At 41.1% G+C, this 17,897-nt stretch overlaps 1 protein-coding gene across 1 annotated transcript in view; it reads right to left on the reverse strand.

Moving 5' to 3' along the window:
* Nucleotides 1–17,897, reverse strand: part of SLC9A8 (solute carrier family 9 member A8) — a 67,988-nt gene that overhangs the window by 13,400 nt on the left and 36,691 nt on the right. Inside the window, exons 7-12 of the mRNA XM_006267418.4 lie at nucleotides 17,367–17,401; nucleotides 13,633–13,776; nucleotides 11,413–11,551; nucleotides 8,875–8,980; nucleotides 2,420–2,536; nucleotides 211–293 (exon numbers count right to left, since the gene is read on the reverse strand). Coding sequence (XP_006267480.1) covers nucleotides 211–293; nucleotides 2,420–2,536; nucleotides 8,875–8,980; nucleotides 11,413–11,551; nucleotides 13,633–13,776; nucleotides 17,367–17,401 — 624 coding nt within the window. The remainder of the gene's footprint in view (nucleotides 1–210; nucleotides 294–2,419; nucleotides 2,537–8,874; nucleotides 8,981–11,412; nucleotides 11,552–13,632; nucleotides 13,777–17,366; nucleotides 17,402–17,897) is intronic.

Raw genomic sequence — 17,897 nt, forward strand, 5'->3', positions numbered from 1 at the left:
GGAGAATCAGAAGATATGGTTATGTTTCTACCAATGGGGATTAAACATGTACAACCCACAAAACACCAGAATATATTTTATACAAGTTAAAGCTACAGGTTTTTGCAAACAATTATGGAATACAAAAAATACTGTAACATACTGTAAAAAGTGTTTTTAGAAATACTATAAGAGATATTTGAAAACTTTCAGAGGAAAATAAATACCTACTATGCACCAGATGACAAAGGACATTTCAAATTTGTGAGGAAAACTAAAAATTGACATACCAAGGAATGCAAAAACACATGTTTCTGAAAAAGAAAGAGATCAAAAATCATTCAAACGAAACTGCTGATTTAATCAATCTGTTACACAGGTCTTATCCTAGTCTTGTAATAGGTGGTTGCATACATGGGATAAAAATATATTTGTTGCTTCTTTGACTCGCTAGGTGCCATGATCCAAGAGGTCAGATTCTGCCACCCTTGCTTTTGTTGAATAACTGTGCTCCAGTGAGGGCCACTCTTTATGGCAGGCATTCCACAATATGCCCTGTAACCTCCAAATGCCACTCCGATCCCCTTCCTCTGCCCAATCCACTATTCTGATCTCTGTCTGATCTGTTGCACTGTTTGCTGCTCTTTACTGTGTGCTTCTTGCCTGATTTGCTGCTCTGCTTTCTGCTCCCTGCCCTATCTGCTGCTATATAAGGGGTGTACATCAGGATCTGGGGGAACCAGAGTGCCCCAAGGGATGACAAGGTCCAATGGCCACAAACTCCTCCAAATCCGTTTTAGGCTGGACATAAGGAAAAACTTCTTTACTGTCTGAGACCCCAAGGCCTGGAATAGACTTCCTCCAAGCACCTTCTCCAGACTCTTTTAAGAAATGTTTGTACGCTTATCTTGCTGGGATCCTTTGACCCTATCTAATTTCCTGCCCCTGGGGCAGGGAGCTGGACTCAATGATCTCCTGAGGTCCCTTCCAGCCCTAATGTCTATGAAATCTATGCTGCCTGCCCTCTTCCCGGTCTGCTGTGCACCATAGATAGAAACTGCCTGCGCCACTTGTGGCACGAATGCAACAGGTTGACCTCTTCTGCCTTATTCCATGACTATTTTAATTAACTTCAATGGTAAACTAAGGAGCATGAGTCAGGCTGTCAGAACCATACTCTAGATCAGCGGTTCCCAAACTCTAACAGATTGCACACCACCAATTTAAAACGATATACAGCCTTAAGTACCACCAGCAAATTTTGTCATATAAAGTAATTATAATAAATCTGTTAACGTGTACCACTGACAGGTTGTCTGCATACCACTGGTGGTACCTGTACTACAGATTGGGAACTGCTGCTCTAGATGACTGAGAGAAACATCTGCACTGGTACTGCTTGCTTGGGGAAGACGGACCTAATGCAAAGCACGATGAAGTTAATGAAATGAATCCCACTGACTTCAATGGACCCTAGTTCAGTCCCTGTAAAAAATTAAAAATCCTATATAAAACTTTCCAAAACCATGTTATTATTTATTACAAAGTGCTATGACTGTATATTTTAATCTCTTCTGAATTACAACACTTCATAACCTCCTGCACGCTAAAATTACTGCATCTTTCCTGCTCTGACACCTGAAAACTATGCTTTAAAGTGTGTAACAGTGCCACCCACTAACAATTATTAATTAAGGCATCTTCATAACAAGATTTTATTTTTGAAGCACAAGGTCCAGTTACTATTAAGAGTACTCAGTGTGCTTAAAAAGCTTTACTTTGCTTGCATAAGACTACAGCTGTTTTAGTCCTAACAAGGCAGGCTCTTTGTTTCAAGGGCAGAAACAGACAGTAAATGCTATTTTTTTCTATAAGGTATGGATTATCATCATGCAAGTGTCCCTAAAAATAAGGGTATATAAGTGACATAGAATCACGTCATTTCCTAAAATTTTGGCCCATAAAAGGAAAAAAAGAAGGCTACAGCCTGCCAGTGCAGTTCTGGGCTATTTGTGTAGATGTTCCTGTATATTTTTACCAGTTTCCAAGAAAATATTATTTTTTTCCAAAAAGCTTCTTTAGATCTAAAGACATTTTTAAAAAATACGGACATATTCAGTCTCCTGCAACTGAAAATAGGCTGGGGGAAGGAGGAGAGGGGGAGAAGGAGTCAAGGAGATCTATTTGGTTATCAATCTTGTAGCAAGTCTTAGCTAGAGCCTGGAGGATGGGGGAGGGAGAAGATTTACTGCATATTTTATCTGATATGTCAGTAAAGGTGACTTTAGGCTGCCTTGCAGCCTCCATGTTAGTAAGTCTTTTGGTAGAGACATGTAACTCTGACATACGAATGGTTATAAAAGCCCAAGCACTTCTTTTTCTACCCCACCAAAGATACCAATTCACACAAATTGAATTTTAATTCACAAGTACTACCTACCACACATAAAAGCAACAGTTCTCAGTGTCTGCTGCATTAGAATCTGTGTAACTGGAGAAAGGTTATGGTGTGTGTAGTGAGACATCACAATACCAGAGAACAGGATTGCCATGATACCTGCGGATGCAAAGCAACAATCAAACAGGAGAACTGTATTTTAGCACTTCCATAGTGACTTAACAAACACTGCTCAATTATTTCTCACACACTGCCATCAGGCAGGATTAGCTCCATTCCACAGCTGGAAATGAGGAGCAAGAACTGAAGGGTGTATCTACTCCAGGGAAAATGTTTGCATTGTGGCTAGCACCAGTTCATTTCCAGTCATTACAGAAACACTGGAAGCTCTAGAGTAAATCAGCTGTAAGTTTCTGCTAGCATTTTAACATCCATATGCAGAGGTTTTCAAGGGTAAAATTTGGCCTTCTACATATCTTTAAGAACAACACATCCTTGTTTGCTTATATAGGCTGACAGAGGACTGTGCAACATGTTGAACCCAAGGACTTTTTCCTGCCTTAAATTTAACTTGCAGGATGAACTGGAAAGAGAGGCGAGACCAAAACGGGAAGCAAACAAACAATAGGGCTGTAAAACTGCATGATTCCAGCACAGTGTCACCCTGCTCTATATACTGCTCTGCCAGGCAATATTTGTAGAAGAGACAGGAATGGGAAATGGAGGTCAGAGTTTAGCATGCACACTGCCATATACATTAAGCTCAATGCAGTTACAAACATAGAGGTGAGATGACAGCAAAAGCAGGCACATCCTGCAATTTATTATCAATCTGAGCATTCAAAAACTTCTCCTGACTCTGGCCCTGGGGCAACATTTACTCTAGCTGTGGAAAAACAGTACAATACATAGGGCCTATAATGACAGGAGGATAAATCTGCTGTGCAAAGTGGACAAACAGTACAATACTTAGGGCCTATAATGACAGGAGGATAAATCTGCTGTGCAAAGTGACCTCTGTACTCCCTGTACACTGCAGAGGTCCCCAAGTTGGCCACACTAGACAAGCAGATGGACTAGCATTAGCAAATAACTGTGGGAGCCACTGAGGCTATGAAGATCCAGCTGCCCTAACACCTGTGCAGCTGCCATTCCAACCTGTGGGCTGCAGCATCTGCTTGAAAGAACAAGGTAGCTCACAGTATTTCTGCATGCTTGCCTCAAGGTCGGGATGGATTTCTCTCACCCAGTTTCTAAACAATTCTTGGAGGAAGTTAACTGGAATGCAGATCATAAAAAGGACGAGATGACATTTGGGAGTAGAGCCCTATTTAGCCAAAAACAAAGGAAGTTTGAAAGACCAACAATATCTGGCTGGTGCTCCATGGCCAAACAGGAGTGGCCCAGATGAACTGGAAGGCAGAGACAAGAACAAATATCCCAGGTTTGATCAAAAGAACTCTTTGTTTGGAACAGAGGTATGACCTGACTAAGGTTATTTAAAGTTTTTATTCTCTTGATGACTCACTTTTTGAAGTTCAAGCAAATTATAGGCTTTATTATTACACCATTATTATTACACTTGTGCTAAAAACAGTATTATGAACAACTAATAAGAAATAAAATTCTTAACCCTCATTTTTCATATACTTGTACTAATGCAACTCTAGTTTTATGATATTTTACTGTGTTTTTTTATATGAATGGCCAAAATGAACCAGGAATAAAAACAGTTCTATGTTTTAAAATGTTTAGATAACAAGTCAAGTATATAAGCACAGTCCAGATGCATGGCAAAAACCTACTGACAGCATTAAATAACATCAAACTTTGTTGGGTTCAAACAGTTTATGTTTCCATTTGCATGCTTATGACATGACAGCATGTCCAAATAGAGTAGTTGTGCATGCAGATAGAGAGACTAGGGAATTTGCATTAGCACTACACATTTTCCTTGCAGAATTATAGTAATTATAGGCCAGGAAGGCCACACCGTTACTTGACATAAATCAGTAGAACTCCACTGACATTGGTAGAGTTATGCATACTTACAAAGCTAAGGCTATGTCGTGACATATCCAAGTTAGATGCACATTTTAACTCAGTACCAAGAAGGAGCAATGTTTATTCACTCATTAGAATATGCACTGAAAAAGTTTGTCCACAGTAGGATGAAAGACAGCATTTACCCCTATGTTAGCTAACAAGTAAGTAACAGGGTAAAATCCAGGAGTGGAGAAGGTGGTTGTAATCATCACATGTGCTTGGGAACCATCATACTTAACTCCACTTTCTAAGTGCTTGTGAAAATTTTCCCCTGAAGGAATCTGCCACACGTTAGTTCCCATATGTTAAACAATACATGGCAGAAAATGTTTCCTGGTGATGACAAGGCCAGAGGAAACTGAGAGGAGGAAGTAATCACAGGGAACACTTGTATGAAAACACATTAGAGAGGTCTTCTAAGAAAACAGTTTCCTCCCCAGCCACCTGCTCACTGCCCCAAGACGTATGCTAGATGAAATGTTCTTGCTATCAGCCAGCAGCACCTGTTCCTTTCATCTCACTTTGCGTTACTGAGTAGCACAATATGATCTCTATGAATGGCTCTGCACCCTTACTGAATAACCCACATTCACTTTGAACCATTTAACCATAAATTCTCTGGAAGAAGGGATCTTTAATCCCTTCTTCCAGAGAAGATGGGATTAAAGGATGGAGGATGGGACACAAAGATGGAGGATGGGAGTCACCTCCAAGGAGGATTATTCTGCACTGGTCTGGTCCTGTAGGGAGCAGACCAGGAAAGCCAAGGCTGCAACTGAACTCCAGCTAGCTTTGAGCATCAAGGACAATAAAAAGTCCTTTTTCAGATATGTGGGAAGCCGGAGGAAAAGCAGGGGCAACGTTGGACCCCTGCTGAACCAGATGGGGCAACTGACAACTGACGCCCAGGAAAAAGCCAACCTATTAAATAGGTACTTTGCGTCGGTCTTTCATCAGCCCCATGGAACGCCCGTGCCCGCTACAGGGCCGGGAAGTCCGGGTGAGGGTGATCCCCTGCCCTCCATTAATGCTGACTTTGTGAAGGAACATCTTGAGAAGCTGGATACCTACAAGTCAGCCAGCCCTGACAATCTTCACCCCAGGGTACTCAAGGAGCTGGCGAGCATCATAGCCCAGCCTCTAGCGCGGATCTTTGAAAACTCTTGGCGCTCTGGTGTAGTGCCCGAAGACTGGAAGAAGGCCAACGTGGTGCCTATCTTCAAGAAAGGGAGGAAAGTGGATCCGGCTAACTATAGGCCCATCAGCCTGACTTGTATCCTGGGGAAGATCTTAGAAAAGTTTATTAAAGAGGCCATCCTTAATGGACTGGCCGACGCCAACATCTTAAGGGATAGCCAGCATGGGTTTGTTGCGGGTAGGTCTTGCTTGACCAATCTCATTTCCTTCTACGACCAGGTGACCTATCACCTGGACAAGGGAGATGAGATTGATGTCATATATCTTGACTTCAAAAAAGCCTTCGATCTGGTGTCCCATGATCGTCTCTTGGAGAAACTGGCCAATTGTCGCCTTGGGTCCCCCACGATCCACTGGCTGGAAAATTGGCTCCGGGGTCGGACCCAGAGGGTAGTAATTGATGGAAGTCACTCATCGTGGTGTCCTGTGACCAGTGGGGTCCCCCAGGGCTCTGTCCTTGGACCCATACTGTTCAACATCTTCATTAATGATGTGGACACTGGAGTCAGAAGCGGACTGGCCAAGTTCGCCGATGACACCAAACTTTGGGGCAAAGCATCCACGCCAGAAGACAGGCGGATGATCCAGGCTGACCTGGACAGGCTCAGCAAGTGGGCGGATGAGAATCTGATGGTGTTCAAGGCCGATAAATGCAAGGTTCTCCACCTTGGGAAAAAAAACCCGCAGCATCCTTATAGGCTCGGCAGTGCTATGTTGGTTAGCACTATGGAAGAAAGAGACTTGGGGGTCATCATTGACCACAAGATGAACATGAGCCTGCAATGCCATGCTGCGGCTAGTATAGCGACCAAAACGCTGGCTTGCATCCATAGATGCTTCTCAAGCAAATCCCGGGATGTCATTCTCCCCCTGTACTCGGCCTTAGTGAGGCAGCAGCTGGAGTACTGCGTCCAGTTTTGGGCTCCACAATTCAAAAAGGATGTGGAGAAGCTTGAGAGAGTCCAGAGAAGAGCCACGCGCATGATCAGAGGTCAGGGAAGCAGACCCTACGATGACAGGCTGAGAGCCCTGGGGCTCTTTAGCTTGGAAAAGCGCAGGCTCAGGGGTGATCTGATGGCCACCTACAAGTTTATCAGGGGTGACCACCAGTATCTAGGGGAACGTTTGTTCACCAGAGCGCCCCAAGGGATGACAAGGACGAATGGTCACAAACTACTACAAGATCGTTTCAGGCTGGACATAAGGAAGAATTTCTTTACTGTCCGAGCCCCTAAGGTCTGGAACAGCCTGCCACCGGAGGTTGTTCAAGCGCCTTCATTGAACACCTTCAAGATGAAACTGGATGCTTATCTTGCTGGGATCCTATGACCGCAGCTGACGTCCTGCCCTTTGGGCGGGGGGCTGGACTCGATGATCTTCCGAGGTCCCTTCCAGCCCTAATGTCTATGAAATCTATGAAATTAATGCCCTTAAAACACCAGGCATATCAAGGATATTAAATGTATTATAAGAATCTGTAACACCTATGATATCAGAAGTCAACAGAAGGCATTACAGGCTTTACTCGCAATTCATGAACGTTTAAAGAAAAAATTATGCAAACAGATCATACACCTGATCAGAAAATATCTAAGTAACCATCCAGAAGGACAATGATTCAGTAAATCTCACTGTTGCTATAATCTGTTGCAATTATTTTTTAAATGTTCTAATATGTAGTATTCCCTGTTTAACCAATATAACTATTATTAATTAATATAGTGCCTTGCACTGAATATGACCCATATCCCTATTTGTGAACAGTACTCTATCTCCCCATATTTCAATGAGTTAAATCCATTGCTGTGAGACTTTCAGTATCTTAATCATTAATTCTGGAGAAAAGACCTTTAATAGCCACCAAATTTGCAAGTACATACAGACAGCAGTGCTGTTTTTATTGAACAGGAGCTTGTTACCAAAAAAACTGCACCTGGCTTTGTAGTAAACCTCCCTGAATGCAAATCTGACAAGTTTATCAAGGTGCTTATCACAGTGCTCAAGAAAGAAAATGGGAACTTTAATAAAGTGCTGAGATGTGCACCGGCAGAGAGGTACACTTGGGTGCACATCCTTGACAAGCCAGGGGTTGGCAACATACTGCAGTGTATGTGTGTGTGTGTGGCAGGCGAAGGCGGAGGGAAGAGGGGGACTTTAATCAAGCTTATCTCCAAGAACAGACCACTTCTGCTGCAGCTGGAGCCACAGCCACAACTACCACTGCTTCTCCCCACTGCCTGGGAAAAATCCCCTACTGCCAAAATGCCCTAAGCCCCTTCCTTCGCCCCAGGTTTAAGGGCCAAATAAACTGGCTCTGCAGGCCATGGGCTGTAAATGGCCAATCCTTGAGCTACAAGGCAGATACAGAGCTAGTCTGAGAAAGACAGGGCAAGGGGCAATTCCACAGATGTTCAACATTTGGTTACCATAAAAGCCTCTTATCCAAACTGATTATAACAAACACTGAATATTTATGCCAAGCCACAGTACTGCTGCAGCTCTATTCAAATAACTGGAAAACCACTCTTATTTTTTCACCCTCACAAATATTCTCATCAAACTCTGGATATGTTTACACTGCAGTCACAGAAACAGTTACAGTGTAGTGTAGGTACCCTAATTAGCTTTAACCTAGATAGTGTTGTTAGCAGTAGCAGTCCAGCTGTGGCAGCATGGAGATCAGCGTGGTCCAATTTATTTCCACATGCTGATTACATCCTTCTCAGCAGAGTAAATTAGATCATACTGAGCTCCATCTGGCTGAGCTCCATTACTAATACCCGAGCTAGCTTGCATAAAACTAGATTGGGTATCTCTATACTCACAGGTGTCATTTTTGAGACATCCTCTCCCTGGCTTCTTATCAGGCTTTCTATTAACCTCTTTTTAGACTGCTCGTACAATGGAAAGGAGTTATAGTTCCCTTCTTGCTTACTAAAGATTGGCTACTGCTCCTGCATCCTTTCACAATCAACTATGCTACTGATTTGCTGTGTGATCTTGGATGAATCACTGTGACTCAGTTTCCCGCATCTGAAATCAGATTATCATCCTGTTCACAAGCATGGGAAACTTAATGAATACTTTGTAAAGTGCTATAGATGGAAAAGCTTATAATTATTAGTATTAGTGCTCATAAGTGCCTCATGTACCTTGCCAGGCTGCAGAAAAAGAAAAAACCACTAGAAATTTTAATTCCTGTAACCCCTTATAGTCAAATACAAAGTGTTGCATGTATTAATTTTGCTCCATACCTGACAGCGAAATGCCTTCTGCCAATCCATATGGGAGATAAGCAAAAATAATCATCATCCCAAATTCCAAGGAGGGTGTTTTCCTTAAATCAATCTGTTTTAGCACGTACATATCAAACTGTTATGGAAAAAGTAAGAGAAGCAGGACAAAGCAACATCCCCATCTTTACAAACCATTACAAAACAAATCACCTCATTTCATATATTTGTCTAGTGAACAGGAAATATTAATTCTTCAAAATGTTTCATGGATAAAGTGTGCATAGAAATAATTTCTTATGTGGAAGGGTTTTTGTTTTTAAGTGAAGTTCATAGTGAAAGCCTATGAGACTGATAATTCCAGCAACTGATGGTCACTGCTTCTGGACGCAGTGTATGTAATTTGGATAGCGGCAGGTCAATATACTTAAACCTGCATCTGGAAGGATCACCTCTTCAGGAATTTTCAATCTCTGACATCTCTGCTTAGACTTACAGACATCTCCAACAGTGATGTGAATTTCTGTTTACCAGGAGCTGAACAAAGAGCATGAAAATCATTATAGGAAAGCCACAGACAGCCTTCTAATTGTAATATGAGGTAGATTCCATATTGTTCCACAGAAGTGAAATGGGTCTCATTTCTTTTCCTCTTTTTCCCTTAAGGAGATAAAATCCTTTTTGAAATGTATTTTGATGTCTAGGAAAGTTTGAGCTAACCTTACACTGCACATGTATACTCTAGGTAGTTCTTTCTTTTACTACAGGTGAAATCTTGGCTCTATTTAAGTCAATGGCACAATACCCATTGACTCTGATAGAGTCTGAAAGAATCCTGGAATAAATTAAGTTCTAAGCAAAATGATTGTCTACTGAGGCAGTGTCAAGAATTCAATTCATTTGGAACCAAACCCTGGTCCTTTACATGTGTTCCAGCTGTGGGGCCATGCTGGGGGTTGAAGTGCTGAGCATTATCATATGGAGAAAAGGGTATTAATTTTTTCAGGGTGATAAAGCAAAACCAGACTCATTCTATAGCTGTTCTTGCAGTTTAAAGGCTAGAACAGACCATGAAACAAATGCACAGCCCATTTTACAAACAGTGCATACTACCTGTAAAGCAATGTAATCTCCTTATGTAATTCCCCTGTAACAGACCTCATGAGCAGGGACTTTGTACAGTGTCAAGTCTGTCCTCCTCCACCCCATGCAGCTGATTTGCACCATGGCTGCCAAAGAGGGAAATGAGATTTTGGCCAATGCGTTTGGCATGGCAAGTGCACCCTCCACAGTATCCACTGTATACTCTGCTAGATGTCTAGTTGGTTTCAAATAGGTAAAGACTGATCAGTGATAACATCTACAGCAAGGAAACATGCTCATGCATTTGAAGAATCATGCCCTTGTCTCATTCTTAAAACATTCCACATACCGTCTTTGTTAAAATTCAGAAGATTAGATGTCTGAGACACATAAGTTCACATTCCTCTTGGGTAATGAACCAGCAACTTTCAATCATATCTATCTGCCGGCAACTATTATAGATTTCCTTTGCTTCAATGAAATATTTCACTCTAGCAATAAAACTAATATTTTGAAGCTCAAGCAATAGTAATATAACAGAAAAAATCAACTGTTTTTCTGTCTGGTCTCATTTCATTTTGAGGTTACTGAATTCAACACAGAACATTTTTATAAAGGTCTGTCTTCCCCACCATCTGCAGAGCTGTTGTTGAATAAATTAAAAGTTCATGGAGTAATCCTAATGAGTAAAAAGATCAAATGTGCCTGCATTTAAGAAACATTCAGTTCCACTCATTTACAAAACAAAGCGTTTGACAACATGGCCCAGTTTATGTGAATAACTGTAGGATAAAATTACTACAAAAAATGATCCACAGTGGTTTCTATTTTAAACAGTAAAACAAGCTTGCAAAAGCAAAAAAGGTGCCTGGTTTAAACAAGCAATCTTCCTTATCTTTGTAGAAAAGCTCATGGGTTGTTTAGCAACTGATTCAAGCTGATTTGGAAAACCACAGATATAATTCAACATACAAATCCAAGCTGTGCAGTATCCATATTCAACTAGCTGAATACAATGCATAGGGATGGATGACTTGGTTTGACTTTCAAGTCCCTGAAGGGAGAACTAAATTTTTCTTATTTCTTTTAATTAATGGAATGTTTTATGCATGTGAAAACTGGGACACATGCTGATGAAAATGGATCAGTGCTGAAAACTGAATTAATATATTAAGAATTTAGAAAACAATTAGCATATTTTATAACAGTCTATTTCATGTAATAGAAGCTATTAGAGTAACTTATCCCTTAATTACATTCAACAAAGCTTTTATGCACGTTTTTCAAATATGCCCAGGAACACTAACATTAAATAGTGAAAGAATATCTCTGGACAGCAAAAAGACCCTATGTAAAGTCAGCCCCCTCTAAAAAAAATGCATATATATTAGAGAACAACAGGATGACATTTGTGTTAGAATGTTTGTGTTTACCAATTTCTGTGTTTATATTACATGACCAAAAAAAAAAGGATATTAATGCTGAAATAAGCCCGGTAAGGGTGCCAAGGGCTGCAGAGCCAAAGAACATCTTAAGAAAGTAACCCAATGCTTGTAGAAAGGTTTGCCATCCACTAACATCTGACATATTGTCTCTTGTCAAACCTTCTGCTGTGCTGGGAACAATTTTAAAAATTAGAAAGAAAACAGTTATCAATTCCAAGCCTGGATCAGGAAAAGCCAAATGTGTTCAGGAGAAAAAAAAAACAACAAACCCAATGAACCAACCTACATTTTGTTGCTACTGCTCTTAAAAGGCATTTACAGTGATATATACAGCAAGTGGAATGTCAGAAGACATTAAATCAAGTGTTGGTGCAATCCCCAAAGGGAAAGCTAATTCTGCTAAAAGATCTTAAAATCTAGCATTGCTTTTGTGAGGCATCCCTCAATGGCATAAATAGGCCATTATGATGATGCCTTATGCAGTAAAACAGGTCTCATACTTCTAAGAGGGAAGAAATAATGCATTTTTTATTCTAAAAACGTAGGTCAAGAAAAGGAAATGAGACAGATCCCATGCTCCCTATTCAGGAGAGCAAACAAAACAAACAAGCAGGAAAAGCGCCCCTCAGATATTTAAATGTACATGACAGAAACTGGAGAGTCTCAAGAAAAGGGCAAAAAGAGAACTTCAAGGAAAGAAGAGATCTCTTGGAATCCCAGGGAATATAACTATGCTACAGCATTCAGATTTCTGGTAGAATATTATTTATGACTGTTCTTAGAACCACAGCCCTATGGAAAAGGACATATAGTAGGTACTAAGAGTGCAGCTGGTCCCTGAAAAGTAGTATGTAAATATACTACTTTCTTACTCAACAGAGCTACTTCTTCTATTCACAATTATATTCACTGACTTACTACTACTGGTTTTATCCTGTTAATCCTGCATGACCAACACACCTAAGACAGAGTAGTAAGACTCTTGTCTTGGCAGACAGCATCAACAGTATTCTTCCCTAAATACTAACTACAGGCTCATCATCAGTGCAACCCCAACGGCTTGCATGCATGGCTGCTGGCATAAGCTAATGACCACAAAGTCAAAAAGGGAGCAATGAGAGCAGTGTCTGGTAACAAAAATCTACATGGGCAATAAAGAACACTTTGGTTCTCACACTCAGGACAAGTAGGAGAAAAAAGTGACACATCTGAACTTGTAAACTGAATGAATCAAATCTTGGGTCAATGAGATACAACACAGATGGAATCCCACAAACACATTTTTAAGGTAATTTTCATAGTAGATCTGCACTGTATGGATGAGATACTCTTAGGCTAAATGTGATCACAATAATAATAATGACTTGGATATAGAATAAGTTCATCTCAGTGTATTCAGCTTTTACACACATGTAAAATAACAAATGGACACAACATACAGCCCTACATTGCTGTGACTTATCTGAATCAAGTGCAGAATTACTGGGAATAAAACTACACCAATTCAAGTGTTATGTCTACAGCTTATTTGAAGGTAATGTTTGTTCAAGACAAATAGCCTGTTACCTGCTCCCCTGCCACATAGACTACAGCATGCATTTACTCCAGAATAGCTGCTCATCTCTCCCTTCTGGATACTGTTGTTTACATTGGTGTATAAAACTGCTGTAAATTAACTAGCATAAATGTGTGGAGCAGCTAGGCCTCTGATCTCGGCCAGGGTGCTGGGTGTGCCATCAAATCTTTTTGAGGAAACGTAAGATATTAGGAGACAAGCAGAAAAAACTAAGCAGATAAGGATAAGCTCAGGCTTTTCCTTGCTTAGATGATCCCCCATCCACTCAATACACAGAAGTTATGGAGGGGTGTCTCAAGCTCAATGAGGGATGCCTTGATTCCAAAAAAGCTGAGAACCATTGGTCTAGGCACTTTGAATAGGATCGAGATGAGACTGACTAGCCCCTAATTATAACTGCTGGCCATACACACAAGCAACTCCACAATATTAAATCAAAATCATTATGTATTTTCTACCTTCTATCTATATAGTTTTTTATGAAAAAATCAAAGGGGTTGCATTTTATAAAGAAATCAGTAACAAAATTCATTAGAGCTACAAGGTAAAAGAAAGCACCTTTGTGGTAAACTAAGAGGGTGCCCTACATCCAAATTCAAATTCAATGACTATTAATAATTATTATATAACTGCTGTTTCCTTTGTTTCACAAACACATAGTTTGACTGTACTTACTTTGTCAGGACAATGGAGACTGCATCATTAAGAATACTTTCTCCAAATACCAACATGTTAAGCACAGGATCTACATTAAGAGCATTGAAGATGGCAATAGTAGCCACTGGGTCAACTGCAGATATTAAGGATCCAAATGCAAAACTGTGAAAACAAAAAGAAAAGAAAAGAAAAGAAAAGAAAAGAAAAGAAAAGAAAAGAAAAGAATAAGCTAGTGTAAATGTATAACATATTAGACAATAATAAGCAATAGCAAAACACTAGGCCTGTGCTAGTAGGTAGCTATGCAGTCTGGCTTCAGATCTGGCTGCTTCGGATGGCAGCAATCCGACCCGGAGCTCTAGACCAGGTTTCCACTTCGATCTGGCCGAAGCGGCTCCAAAGCTTCGGAGCCACCTCAGAGATCTGGCCATAGGGTATAATGGGGAAGCAATGAAATATCTATAACTTTGCTGTTTTTTGTCTGATTTGGATTAAATATGCAGGGGTGGTAGCCTCTGTTGAGAGCATAAAGCCTGCCAAGTTTCAAGAAGATCAGTGCAGGGGTTCGGGGGGAACCGCACCCCACATTCTTGAAAGCAAAACTCATGTCATGTCTACGTGTTACACCACAGTGGGGTGAAAAACTGCAGGGGTGGCGGCCCCTGGTGAGGCCACAAAGCCTGCCAGGTTTCAAGTTGAAAGGTGCAGAGGTTTGGGGGGAACTGCACCCCAAGCTGCTGACAGGCAAAACTCGTGACACAGATGACCCTGTGTGTTTTAAGGCGCAGCGGGCTGAAAACTGCAGGGGTGGTAGCCCCTGCTCAGGCCACAAAGCCGGCTAAGTTTCAAGGAGGTAAGTGCAAGGGTTTGGGGGGAACTGCACCTCAAGCTGCGGACAAGCAAAACTTGTGACATGGGTGACACTGAGTGTGTTAAGGCGCAGCAGGGTGACAGCTGCAGGGATGGTAGCCTCTGCTGAGGCCATGAAGTCTGCCAGCTGTTGAGGAGATTGTTGCAGTGGGGTTCTGGGGCCCTGCACCCCTAGCTGCTGACAGGCAAAACTCGTGATATGGGTGTTTGTGCAACTGTGTCTGTCTCTGTCTTGGGGCAGTTAATTGTCTGTATTGATTATTTCCTCTCTTTAGTCTCTGGTTTTGTAGGTGTTAATTGATGTTAATTAACTGGTTAGGTCAGCTAGCAACTGTGTATTGAGCTGGTCCCTGAGTGAATCATGATTGATTGGTGACTTGTAACACAGCAGCTTAGCAGTCAGGCCTGCAGTAGTGTCGAGCCCCCCCCAGACAGCCACAGTTGCATAAGCACCCGTGACACGAGTTTTGCCTGTCAGCAGCCAGAGGTGCAAGGCCCCAGAACCCCCCTGCACCTACCGCCTTGACAGCTGGCAGGCTTCGTGGCCTCAGTAGGGGCCACCACCCCTGCGGTTTTCAGCCCGCTGCACCTTAACACACACAGGGTCATCTATGTCACGAGTTTTGCCTGTCAGCAGCTTGAGGTGCAGTTCTCTCCAAACCCCTGCACTGATCTTCTTGAAACTTGGCAGGCTTTGTGGCTTCACCAGGGGCTACCACCCCTGCAGTTTTCACCCCACTGTGTTGTAACACATAGACATGACATGAGTTTTGCTTTCACGAATGTGGGGTGCGGTTCCCCCCGAACCTCTGCACCAATCTTCTTGATACATGGCAGGCTTCATGCTCTCAGCAGAGGCTACCACCCCTGCATATTTAATCCAAATCAGACAAAAAACAACAAAGTTATAAATATTTCATTGATTCCCCATTATACCCTATGGCCGGATCTCTGAAGCTTTTCCGAAGCACTTCGGAAGCTCTGAATCACTTCGGAAAGCCTAATGAAGCCAGTGCTTCGATCCGGACGTGCTGCTTCGGACGCAGAAGCATCTGAAGCTTCTCCGGATCCAAAGCACGGTCCGAAGCCTCGCACAGCCCTACGAAACACTGTACATATCTTTGGATTACTACAGATTATTTTGCAGAAACCCATTAACAAACAGCTGATCAACAATGCATAAATCAGAAAAGTGTTGTTTGCTTACTGGGAGAAAGGATCAACTGTTAAATATAGAAGATCTGTTAATAGAGCTTCATGAAATAGGGATCCTTCATACTCTGAGTTTTCCATTAGCCCTAATAACTTGTGCTAAATGCTACATTTAAAGGCTATAAGGATGACTTTGTAATGAATGCGACAGACAAACATAAACTAAGAGACATTTTTACACTACTGACTGAATTATAAAGTGGTAGGAACAATACACCTCACCCCAAGCATCTCATCAAGATGTCCCACAAAAATAAAAAAGAAGAACACTGCATAATGGTTCTTCGATATGCAACAGAAACAGTTCTTTGATATATGTCAGTCCAAATCAGAGCTGTGCAACAATACAGAATGAACAAACCGTAGAAAATCTTATTAACAATGCAAAACCTATCCTAGGCAGTTACTTGATAAATTAACTTTGGCACAGCTCAAATCCACTGTCATGCTATTAAAGTTGCTGAAACTGAAAGAGGCTTTATCATCTGGGGTGATACTCAGTTTGCTTTCACTGTTACAATATTTAACATTTCAGATGTCATGTATAAAGAAGAACTGTCACACTTTAGTTTTTATTGTAGGTCTCCTCATGCCAGTATACTGGGTTTTAGTTGTAGACAAGCATTGGGGAATTCATCATTTTGACAGAATATATAACAAACCTAGACATAGGAATTTTCTGCTAAATATTTATTCAGAGACTGCATGACTAATATAAAAGACTGTGTTGTTGTTTCATGATGTTGGTTTCACCTTGCTATCTGCTTCACTTACAGTGTTCCCCATCAGGGAGGACAAAACAGCCTAATTTCATGAGAGACTATAATACTTCATTAGATCCTAAGACAAGAGAGAGAGCCCCCTCAAAGTAATGAGTGCATTCAGCTGTGTACAGCCAGATGCTAGAGTCAGGTATGGAAGACTTCTGTAATTTATGAATGTTTTTTCTTGTCACATTTCCTGGCCTGGTTCCAACTAGTCAAATGATTTGCGGACTTCAGTAAATAAAAAAACCACACAAAAATATTAAAGCCAAATATTCTGCTCCATCTGTACTTACACCAGTGTAAACAAGAGCAGCATCTGACTTCTGGTGTAAGTTGGTGGATTTCTAAAAAAAATCAAACCTTTGCCAAATACTTAAAAAATTTGGGGATACCGATCCTTATAAATTTATTACTTCTTTAAGGAAAAGGGCTGGATGAGAAAACCATCTTTTCATATTGTATTTTAGAGGCTTACTGAGGCAGCTCTGTGCTCTGGGCAGTGGCAGCTGGTACTTCTGCAGTCCTCCTCTCCCCTTAAGCGAGTGCTCAGAGCTGCTGCCACATTTGCCCCCCACCCCTTCATTATGTTACTGATATTTTAATTACGTCAGTTAACCAAATGCACACCATCACGTAGAGGTTTTATGTATCGAAGCTGGGGGGGGGGAGGAATTTGGGAAAAGACTGTGAAAACATTTTTGCACACTGTTCATTGTTGTATTTCCCTTATCTTAACAGTCCCATTGATGATGAATGTTTTGAGTTAGGGAGCCTTTATACAATTCACTTGGGAAAAGGCATCAGAAAAGTTAAAATGTTAATCCCAATGAATTACTATACAAGCTGTATTTACTTTCAAGAATGCCCTGTATGACATACTAGGCAATTTTACCAAGAGCTTACCTGTCTGTCATGTTGAGTTTATAAATTACTTCTGCCTAAAAGAAAAAAAAATCAGCTATGTTTCCATTATTTTTCACTAAGCATACATTTATTTAGTATTCAAACATCAGATGGTTTCAAACTGCATTTTAATCCATTTGAATAAACTAAAGTTATGATGAAAATCTTAATAAAACATTTACATACTTTAGAATCAAAATTTCTATGAATTCTAGGGACAGTTTATAAAGCGGCTGTGAGACAGGGAACTATTGTTAGCTCAGATATATAAATAAGGAACTGAGAGAGAAATAAAAGATTAAATGAATTTATCCAAGCTATGCAGTGTGTCATCAACAATCCTAAAACTAGAAATTAAAGAGGTCTCAGGCTGCCATTCCTTTGCTCAATTCTTTACTGTAGCTCCTGCTGCATTTATGTACCAGCAATTAACCGTAATCCTTCTGTGTAATAAGTTCTTCCACCTGGATCCACCTATCTCAGCAGCACAGAAGCAGAAAGGGATCTTGGAGTCATAGTGGACTCCAAGAT

This window comes from Alligator mississippiensis, chromosome 9 (assembly GCF_030867095.1).
Source record: "Alligator mississippiensis isolate rAllMis1 chromosome 9, rAllMis1, whole genome shotgun sequence".
NCBI classification, from domain to species: domain Eukaryota; kingdom Metazoa; phylum Chordata; order Crocodylia; family Alligatoridae; genus Alligator; species Alligator mississippiensis.